The sequence below is a fragment of the Fragaria vesca genome, linkage group LG7 (assembly GCF_000184155.1).
Source record: "Fragaria vesca subsp. vesca linkage group LG7, FraVesHawaii_1.0, whole genome shotgun sequence".
Taxonomy (NCBI): Eukaryota; Viridiplantae; Streptophyta; class Magnoliopsida; order Rosales; family Rosaceae; genus Fragaria; species Fragaria vesca.
Genome location: NC_020497.1, coordinates 21,363,116 through 21,374,386, shown reverse-complemented (window position 1 = coordinate 21,374,386; position 11,271 = coordinate 21,363,116). Strand labels below are relative to the sequence as shown.

Here is an 11,271-nt window from a genome sequence, read left to right as displayed (position 1 = left end):
CAAAGCACTCATGCCATTTTCTTACACGCAACAATTGCACGCTTGGCGCTTCTTCTCCTGCGTCTCATGTTCACAAACATGTCTATATACATAGTCGTCTTCTCTGCCTCTCATTTTCAAATTGAGCATTTCAAACCCACCAATCTCTGAAGTGTTAATTTGCCGGAAAGTTCGCCGGAAGGGAAAACCCAGGTGAAAGATTTTAACTTTTTGGTTGTTTTGTGGAGTTTCTACTTATTTCATTTCATGGTAAATTTCTGTTTTTTTTAATGATTGTTTGATAGAGTTTAGATTGGTTAATAGGAAATTGAACAAGAAAGGATTGATTTTGAGTTTGATTTGAGGTGAAAGTAGTGTATTTGATGATGGGGAATTAGAAAGTAATGAACTTTTGGATTGATTGTAATGCTTGAGTGAGAAGGTTTTGAGTTTTGACATTGTCAATTTTCTTGCTAGGTGGTGTTTAGGCTTTTTACTGTTTTAGAGTTTGGAGCAGCTATCAATGGCACTATGTGGGATTGGTTTGAGTCCGGGTTTTGAGAGTTTTGAAGCTGTTTGTGCTGGGGGGAGTTTGTCGACAAGGCTGATCAGACCGAGTTTGATGCGTGCGGTTGGGAAGACAGCTGAATGGAAGAGGAGGCCAGGTTTGGGAGTACTGCGGTGTTCATCGTCGTCACTGAAGTTTGAGGAAAATGTTGGGAGGGACTCAGCAGTGCCTTTGGAGGAAGAATCAGGTCATGTCATAAAGTTTAAGATGTCTGATTTCAAGGTTCTCGACCGTGTTAGTGTTGGCCTTGGTGGAAAGGTATGAAGAAATTTTACATTGGTTAAATTTGGTAATGTTATTCCTGTCATGTGATGAATTTCGGGAGGCCTAATTGGTCTGAGTTTTGTTGTTGTAGGCAGGTGAAGTAGTTTACGAAGCTATAGTGAGTGATACAATTAGGTCAGTTCACTTTTGTTTTGAACTTTTGATGTTGACATGTTAGTACCAGATCAAGCTTGCTGACTTGTTCATGAAATTGCAGTCCTTTGTATAGCACACAAGTTGTTCTTCGACGTCTTACTAGTGTCCGAGCTCAGCGTAGGGGTAGACGTGCAATAGAGGTGTGTACACCGTATCAAAACCTTTTTTACTAACGTCGTTCAAGGTTTCATCTGATTCTAACATCACTGTTTCTTATGGCTCTAGGTATTAAAGAAGTTAGTTCGCCGTAGGCTTTTGTACCATTCTTACTCGATGCAAGTTCATGGTTATATTTCTTCAGCTACAAGTAGTGGTCGCGGCTCATTCACTTTGGTCCACGGGGTATGTCCCTTTCCATGTAACATGGATTTCCTTAATGCCAGTAATTTAGTGTCATACTTGAGATGCATCGCACTCTCAAGTCTCAGCAAGATCACATTGAAGATTGAAAGGTTTATGTCCAATCTACTTCTATAGTGGATAAATAGTCTTTTACAATGGAAGTATGTATTTTGGGGACAGATTGTCTTCCAATCTTTTTTTCATTTGTTGTTTGTTCTTCCCTGATGCCACTGACTGATTTAATGTTGATTAAAGAGAGAACTAAGATATATATTTATTGATTTGGGTGCAGTATCATGGTAGTTTTTCTTTAAGACATTGGCTTCAACAATCAGATTGGCTTCCAACCTTGGAGGCTACTCTTGCATTGGACAAGGAATCTGTTAGAAAGGTGGGAGACGACACAGTTGGGGGACCTGCAGTTTCTCGGCAACTGCGGATGATTAGATTATTAATGAGAGATCTCTTGATTGGAGTATGTATCATTCTTAATTAGAGTATCTTTCTTTGCATAGGATTATCCTTCGATAAATCTATGGATGTTGATTTTTCTACTTCTTTTTCTATTCAGGTTAATTACTTACACAGCCATGGACTTGCCCATACAGAGTTGAGGCTGGAAAATGTGCACATAAGCCCAGTGGATAGACACATTAAAGTAAGCCCCATTTTCCTGTTCAGAACCAGATTTCAAGATGTCAGTAGTCCTTACATTTGTGCCACTTGTCTACTGCATATTCCATGCCCATGAAACATCAGGATCTGGATTTATGCCAATTGCAAATTCATCACTAATAGAAATAATTGCATGAGTTGTTTGACCTATAACATGATATCTAATAGAATATGATTTACTCAGGTAGGAATATTAGGAAATACTGCAGACTTTTATGAGGATAGTCCAAATGGTGGCACAATGGATGCTAACATGGACAGGCGACAAATGATGATTGCATTTGATATGAGGTATAGTTTGGAGATGACAAAAAGATATTTAAGAAAAATTCCATGAAACGTCTACCTGATCTGAATGTGTAGTTTGCTTCATCCATGTTTCACAGATGTCTTGGATTCATGATGGCAAAAATGGTGTTGCAGGAACTCATGGACCCCTCAATATTCTCAAAATTCAAGTCATTTCTCACAAAGGTATTGAAAGCCAAGTTTTATGTTTAGTTTGAGCCTTTTGATTATATGATTCCTGGGCCTTGAAGCGAACATACCATGCTAAATGATTATGTAAAATATATGTGAATTCATCATAGACTCTATTTACTAGATTTCTGTGTTCTTGTGAGACAATATGAACTTTGTATAATCTAACACTGTTTTTGATAAATGTGCAAGTTCAGGGAAATGATCCTTCATGTTTGCGTGAATTTTTATTGCAAATCCTCCATAGGAATTCCTCATCTGGCAATGCTGGACTTCAAGTAATTACTGTACCTTCATTGCAAATTTCCGATTTCCAGACCCTTACACATTTATGTGAAAGTATTGGTTTATTATGCCTTGCAGATACTTGATAGGAACTGGGGTGCAGGGTGGCACCTTTTATCGTTGTTGTTAGCAACAAAACCTTCCAAAAGAATAAGGTATATTATTCTTGATACGTGAAGAGGGATCTGGTCTTAAATGGATTTATAAGATAGATTGGTTTTTATTTTATATTTCCCATAGATTTATATTACTAATCCTAGATATAAACTTTTCAAAAATGCTTCACAGTTGCTTAGATGCCCTTACACATCCATTTCTATGTGGACCTCGATGGCGGGTAGTCCCATCCATAGATATCATCAGATGGGGTCTTGGTTCAACTGCATTGCGAATCTCAGAAGAGTACATCTATGGCCAGCCTCAGGTACATGGATAACTGAACTTTTTCTTCTTTTATGTGCTATGATAAATTCTTTATTATGACATATGAGTAGTTGGATCATCTCTCATCTTATCATATAATTTACCAAAATGAAGTTAGAAGGAACTAAATTTACCTGTCACTTTGTCTCATTTCTAGCTTTTTACAATAACAGTACCTGAAAGGATATGTAAAATCACCCAAATTAAGGGTACTTATCTAGGCATACTTTTTTCCAGTTACTAACATCCACTGCCTGATCCTATTGTGCAAGTTCCTTTAAAACTGAAGTACAGTAGATAGAACACTCCTCTAATAGTGTAATTTGTTCATTCAATGTCCTCAATAGTGCTCTGTATCCGTAATTTTTCTCTATTTTGTACTCAGGACATTGTATTATCTCAAGTAAAACGAATGCAGAAAGTTGGTACTTGCAAGATGCACTGACTTCTGTGTAAAATTGCATGTTTCAGCGTAACAGACTTTCCCACTTCATTGAGCTGATGGAGATGCTGAATCCTCATTCAAGGCCAAAGGTAATGTCTTGATTGTTTTTCATGTATCTCTGTTCACTTTTATATGCCTTAATCAATTGTAATACCTTGTCGAAGCTCATGCTATGCTTTTTTCTTATCTGTTTTGAACACTCAGAACTGGCTGGAGTTACTGCCAGGAAAGTGGCGCATATTGTACTCTACTGGGAGACACATTGGCTTGACCTTTAGGCAACCTCTTGAACGAGTCCTTATTGGTAATGTGCACCTAACAGTTTCAAGAGTATCGAAGTTGAACACTAGCCTGTCATTTACCTCCGACATTGGATTTAGAGTCATGGTAGGTCAGAATTGGCCCCATGACAAGACTGGTGTAGATGGCAAGCTTCAAGTGAACTCTATATTCAAATTAAAGGCTGGGAGGCGGTTATATCTGAAGGAAGAAGAAAACACCACAGGAACATTATCCTTTGGTCCATCAAAAAATCACAATGCTTTTCCTCAGAAATTAACAGGTAGAAAATGGAGGAAAGCACCATTCAAGGAGTTTCCGTCAAGCCTTCCAGTGGCCAAGCTCATTTCAAGCGAGATTGATAATGTAACAATGAGCCTTGGTCATCCGTTGAGCACAAATGTTGATAGTGCAAGAAATGTACTTCAAGAGGTTCGGACACAAGTCCCAACTGAGATGTTCGATTTGTCAAAGCTTGTGTGTGGAACATATGTGGACTCGAGGCTGTTAGTCATTCGCGGGGTAAATGGTTCTGCCCTCTTATTTACAAGATCTTGTTTTGATGAAAAATGTAAATAACAATTGTTCCAGATGTTGCCTCACTGCATGGTCTTGTTTCAGTGAAATCTTTAGATAGCATTTGTTCATAATATTAGTTCTCTCCTTTGTATGTGTAGTGATCAGTATTGAGAAGCCACTTTTTAACACCCGACTTCTCCATTCTTGTACCAACATATACACATTTTCATATTACAACAAATAGACAGATAGTCATCTCCAAACTCTCTTTCTTACATCCACAACCAAATCCTTTGTTACATGACCGCACGACGCAAAATGTAAAGAAACAACACCCTTTACAAATGAAATCGACTCTTTTCCTTTTGTTCGGCAAAATAGAAAAAGTGACAAATGAGATGTAAGCAATGTTGTAAATGCTTGGTGCATTGATCAACTAATTTGGCTCAATTTTGAACTGGCAGATCCAATCTCAAATTAGCCTCTACGTCTTGCCATTGAGTGTTCGACTTTATAATAGTAGAGATGTATATGTCACCCATCGATGATGAACAAATATGTTGTCACTGGGGCCCGGATAGTCAACAGGGCATTGCAGCCTCTTCTCTTACCATTTTTGACAACCTAGATTGAGGAGCACATCCAACTAGGTGGTTTTTCTTTCTTATTATTAGTTTATTACGATATTTATTGATAAAACTAAATTATGACGTGGGCAACCAAAAGAAATTCAAGATAAAACTATAAAAGACTGAATATTCTTATTCTTTTGCTCTAGTCTGTAAAACTGATCAAAGCTAACTGCAGAGATCAGAGAACGAGAAAAAGATCGTCTGATTTGTGAAAAATGTGGGGAAAGCTGAACCAATCTATGCTTGGGAACAACGAAGAGCAGGGTGAAGAGGGTTTCTTTGATGAAGAATCCGAAGGCTTGTGTTCTCTGTCTGCTACTCAGGTTGGTTTCTCTGCAAAGTTAAAAGGTTTCATTTTTCAATTGTTTTGTATATTCTTGTTGTTTTTAGCTTCAGATGGTTGATGGGTTTCTGGGTTTTTGACTTGTTCAGAGAATGTATGCTTTTGGAGGTTGTTTCCTGGTTGGGATGGCTTGTATGTTCCTGGTATGACATTTCTTCAACCTCAAAAGATTTAGTTTTTATTTTCTTTTTTCTTATGAATCTTACTGAATTGAGCTTTGTATATGTGTTATTCCATTTGTAATAGTATAAAGTTGAGGAAAGTAGGACTCTCCCTTTTATAGTGGGAGAGCTACAGTCGGAAGAAGATGGAGTTTTCCAAAATTGGATCATTAGTTTTCTGATATGTGATTGTTTATGATACCATTCACAATGGTGGCCTTTAGTTCATGGTTTAATTAATAAAGGATTAATCTTTTCTGAAAGGAATAATAGCAAACTCTTGAATGAGCTTTCTGTTAAGAAGAGAGCTGTATTGATGAATGACCACGGAATTATGTGATTTCTAACTTTGAGGTCTCAGAGAGTTTTATCTTATCATACTCTTTGAGTTTTTGCTGCTTCTATTGTGTCTGAGGGAAACCTTCTCTTTACCTTTGATGATATAGTTGTAGCATATTTATGGTGAAGACAAGTTCTTTTTTGTTTAGAGGATTTATACAGATATTTGTATGATCTTTTGTTTCAGGGTTTCTTTATAACTTTTACTTCTTTGGCAGTCGATGATCGTCTTTGCCAAACCCATCAAATTTGCCATTTTGTTTACCTTTGGCAATTTGTTGGCGGTAGGAAGGTATGTCCCGAGGTCGAGTTTTCAACATTATATACTTGAACCACATATATTAGTTCCTGTTGCATTATTTCCAGTCTTTCTTGTTATGTAAGTGTCTCTGGTTCATTTAAACTGATGCTAACCTGTATTCCTGTTTGCCAGTACAGCTTTCCTCTTTGGCCCTGCCCAACAAATGAGAATGATGTTTGACACGGTCCGAATCTATGCCACAGCTATTTACCTTGGTTGTGTTGTTCTAGCACTCATCTGTGCTCTCTTGGTTAGTATGAATCCTATTTCTTTAATAGAAAAGATACATTTGAATTAAAGCTGTAATGTCTTGGATTCTCAGTAATCTATGGTGGAACGAAGGAGGGTGATTCTATTGTTAAATACCATCTAGATTAAACCTACAATCTCATATTATCCCTCAAATGCTACAAGATTGATAAAAAAAAAGGTTTAAGTACTTTTGGTCTGATTGATCTTAAAACCGCAGTCCCAAGTCCTGAGAGTAGAGCATCAGCATGTATTTTACCGTCATAATAATTCTCGATAGGCTAAAAATTTGAGACATTGAGGACTAGTTCAACATAGTGATATCAGCACTGTACATTATGGTTGATTCCTCTATTTTCTGTCTTTTTCATCGTGCAGATTCAAAGCAAAGTTTTGACACTAATTGCAATGATATGTGAGCTCTGCGCCCTTATTTGGTAAGCTTCAACTCCTGTTCACATTTCACCTTTCTCACATTATTAAAGTTCAGTGTCAACATCCAAATAAAATCTGCTAATATTTTAGAGCTGTACTGTCTGGCACTCTGGCGTGGTTGCTAGCTTAACCACTGACACCCATCTGGGAAATTTCTCCAGTAGCCTATGTCGTCAACCTTGTAACATGTCTCAATTTCTGTTCATCCAACTTATACAGTCTGCAACCTTGTTTCAGGTACAGTCTGAGTTATATTCCTTTTGCTCGAAGTATGGTGTCACAATTGATGATTCGTTTATGCGACACGGAGCTTTAGTTGGTACAATTCAGAACAGTTTGGCGTGTTTTAGTGTTGATTTTTTGTGATGCGGTTTACTACTCTAAACCCTTATTAGTTGAGTTTTCAATATTTGAGCAGAGTTATGTTGTGTTTGTGATTGCTACTGGAGCATGTAAATGTGTGATTTGTGACATCTTTGAGTCATCTCTGCAATACACCAGGATATTAGGTTCCTCTGTCATAACTCATAACACTTGGCTTACCTAATTCTCCTTTTCTTTTGGTTTGAATTTGAAAGCCTTCATGCAGTTCCTTGGTGTTGTGAAGCATCACCATTTCCCACAACAGTCATCGACATTCAAGATTTTGATTTTGAATCTAGCGATTAACTTCTGATGCTCGGAAGGTATAAACAACTTTGTTATTAGAGGAATTGGGGGAGAAACTTAGAGAAACAATCCCCAACTTTCCAGTTTTCTTCTTTGGCTTCACGGACAATTTGGACAGAGATGACTTCCTTAAGCCACACAGCCTTTTCTCTTCTAATGCAAGGCTTTAGTCCTGGACTTGAAGGATGGTAACCATTTTAATGTCATGTTTTCATTTTGTCTTGCTCTCGAAATACATGACTGCCGATTAGAAGAGGATGATGATGGTAATCCCATGGTTCTGACTTCATTGCGTTTGGCTTTGTCAATCTAGGAAATAAAAAAATCGGGTTTGTTATACGCGAGAGCATCCAATACATTCCCCTCTCACACCTTTTCCCCCATTCTGCTTGGTTGCTTTGTGCCTCAACTCCATCCATTAGTAATTAACTTCCTCATCCTCCTCTTTTCTTCTGTTAATCAAGTCCTTTACTTCACTTTTGTGGCATGCAAAACACACTCTTTGATTGTTCCAGTATTATATGTTAGTGAGTGCTATATGTAACAAAGAATATAGCTCTTAACAGAGGACATGGACGCCGATCCTTGTAGCTCTCAAACAGCAACCACATCAATCTCATCTGATCAAAGGCCAGCTGAATGATGCATGTTCGCACTCACACACACAAAGATCTAATGTTTTCTTTTTTCGATCCAACCAAAGAAACTACCACAAATGCTGTTTGTTATGAGTGTTTTGAAATGCAGAATTGAAAGATAAATTGGTTGCTTTGGTGCCATTTAAGAATCAAAACCACTACAACTGAAGAATTAAAACTAGTAGCACAGTTTGATCAATGCTCCCACTCCAATTTACAAGCTGTGATATTGGAAGGGCCAAGTATATCATCAAGACCAGGCATTCTTTACCCGATGTACATTCCTCATGGTTTCGACAACCAAAAATGTGAAGCGACGTCATTTCACGCCGCTCTCCCCCACAAGGGGCACAACCGCAACACAATAATGCCTGAAATGTACAAGACAGTAGATGAGAACTCAACATCGATCGCAAAAGCATGTGATGCTTGCTGCATTCACAACATACATAACCAGCTACCTTAATAAGAGTCTGCAGCTAGCTACCTACCGCCATGCACCTACCACCTACAAGATTGTATACTTAACTGCCGAGTGCCGACGCTCATTTTCCAACTGATATATGGAGCTTTCCTTTCTATGAACATCATCGTCCACCTCAGCAGTAATGGCAATGTTTCTTCTTTCTTGGAAAAAAATCTGATAAAACTATTCCATCAGATCGATATGGACCGATCGAGCTAGGTAGCAGTGTGACATCAATCAAGACTTGTATTATTGATAATACACTTGTTTATTGCTTACTTAATTACTCCGATTCTGAGAGCTTTGTAATAAACTGATTAACAAGATTAAGCCAGCTTGAGAAATTGTATTGGTTTAGGGTTTGTGATATGGCATGCCCTGTTCTTGTCTCGGTCCCGGCCCTCTTCTTTGAATCTTTTCATCATTATGGCAAGAATTTGGGGCCAAGTGTGTAAGCTAACGCTGATAATGTGAAGTCCATGATCAATGATTTATAATCATTAACAACACATGTATGATCCAAAGCCTCCAACAACCTCATTTTCTAGATTCTTTTAACCTTCTTTTTTTTGTTGATGATGAAGGAACATTTTATAATTATAGAGAGGAAATTCGAGTTGCTTTCGTCGACTGATGATCTAAAGCTAGAAGCAAGTGTAGCTGGGAAACTTCAAATCAAGATCCAAAGTGAAATTTGTAGAGCAAGTGATGATAAAACGGGGGTAGGTTAATCAGGGGGTTGGTGATCATAGTTGAATATCTGTATTGATGATTCATGATTAAGACCTTAATTCTCTGTACTCGTAATGTTTAATCATCATTAAGAGGAAGAAACCATTGGGTTAGCTACACACTCCATCATACGTACTGATCATCAGTTTTCATCCACCAACCCACTCATATCAACCGCCAGTAACCAACCTAGCTACCACCATCTTTAAACCCCAAAAAAAAAAACGACCATCATCTGCCCTACTGGAGCCATGAGCCACCAGCCCTGGATACTAATACCTACTACAACCCTCTACTCAGTCTCGTTCACCCAGTCACTAGTACAATAACAAGATTAAAATTTATAAAACGTATTATTGGCGTCTTAGTGACGTCTATACGATCAAGTATAGAAACATGAATTTAACAATATAAGCTGATTTAGACTAGAGGAAAGTTTAAGATGAAACATTTTATCTTATTCCAAAACAATTTAGACCAGGTAATTAAGTTAGCTGGAGTGTGATTGTCTCGGATTTGGTATCAGTAGGGGAGCATTTCCCTTTGGTAATGGCAAATGCTCTTTCACTTTTGACCATACCAATCTCGAAAGAGACATATCAGTTGTTATTTCGTCTTGAAAGCACTGTCGAATACAACCAACTATTTGACCAGACAATAACAAAGATGCAAAACAATGAAGAGGGAAGCTTGATTGGACCCAGCTAGCTAGATAGAAACCAAATAAATGGTCCGAATTCATCTAAGTTCTATCATTGTTCCTTTCATGATGTCAATGACTTGCTTACCAAGTTGACACTTCTCCATCGTTTGTATGTATATATAAACTTTTCATAGAACTATGCCATAAGGAAAAACAAAATATTAGCCAACTAAAAGGTTAATTACACAAAGCTAAATGGATATGACATATGAACTAACCTATTTTCTTTCTGCTAATCATAATTAATCTTTTTTTTCATGCACGCTTATAACGCTTTAGAAGTCTTTCAGTGCTACCGAATAACCACAGGTCAACAAGGATACTTCATAATGTTTTCCGTGAATGAAATTGATGTAGGCATGCAATGATATCAAAGTTACCACCACAACATCATCCAACATTGTTTATAGTTCAAAATGTATTATGATTACTATATATGATTCCTTTTCCTCTACCAAATTAACACGAATATACGTATAATTATTATGAATATTTTATATGATTCCTTTTTATATTATACTAAACCTATACAGAAACAACAATTCTGCACGACTCTAATGCGTGACATGTCACATGTTTGGAAAATTTGTGAGTACAAACTTAAAATATAAAGAGTATTAATAGACAAATTGTCTTGTTAGGCTTTAACAAAAGATTAACAAAATTGCTAATTGTATTCCTCTAATTTGCTGGTTAGTTTTGTTGGTTAGCATAACGAAGCCCTCGGATCCGAAAACCCACAACCACGCTCCCCCCTACGCGCGTGACAAACATAATCTGAAAAAGCTCAAGTACTTTAAACAATAGCTCCGAGCTAACTGGTCCACTGACCCAAACCCACATCACTCGCGCGTGGTTGGTACCAAAAACCCTAACCGAATCTCGAAACCACACAGTAGCAATCACTTACGTGGCAAACAGTGAGTGGCTCTTTGAACCATTGACTCTTGGAATCTGCGAAGGAGTAATGTAGACGATTGGCTCCTCAACCTACTCAAACGGCCACTCGTATTATTTTACTCAATCTTAACTAATTTCAATGCTTAAAATAATTAAAATATAATTAAACAAATCCGAAAAACCCTAACCCTAACGTAGGGTGGTTTATACAAAACCGGGTTCGACCGGTTTCGAGGATCTTAGACTTCCTAAAACCCAGACACAGTTTGCTGCAGTCTCACTCTTACA

The 11,271-nt window shown here is 37.6% G+C and overlaps 2 protein-coding genes across 2 annotated transcripts; both read left to right on the top strand.

Annotated features, from left to right (window-relative positions):
- On the top strand, window positions 1–4,673 carry LOC101309974. The gene is made up of 14 exons (XM_004307928.1): window positions 1–192; window positions 457–805; window positions 903–946; window positions 1,029–1,107; window positions 1,193–1,309; window positions 1,602–1,784; window positions 1,881–1,967; window positions 2,169–2,275; window positions 2,371–2,458; window positions 2,662–2,742; window positions 2,828–2,904; window positions 3,038–3,173; window positions 3,644–3,706; window positions 3,822–4,673. Exons 2-14 carry the CDS (start codon window positions 503–505, stop codon window positions 4,473–4,475), a joined length of 2,019 nt encoding a protein of 672 aa, XP_004307976.1. The 5' UTR covers window positions 1–192; window positions 457–502; the 3' UTR covers window positions 4,476–4,673.
- Window positions 4,674–5,262: 589 nt separating this feature from the next.
- Window positions 5,263–7,345, top strand: LOC101314902 (vesicle transport protein SFT2B-like). The gene is made up of 6 exons (XM_004309085.1): window positions 5,263–5,370; window positions 5,480–5,533; window positions 6,109–6,182; window positions 6,324–6,441; window positions 6,819–6,877; window positions 7,113–7,345. The coding sequence occupies exons 1-6, from the start codon at window positions 5,263–5,265 to the stop codon at window positions 7,189–7,191; spliced, it is 492 nt and encodes a 163-aa protein (XP_004309133.1). The 3' UTR covers window positions 7,192–7,345.
- Window positions 7,346–11,271: the final 3,926 nt, after the last annotated feature.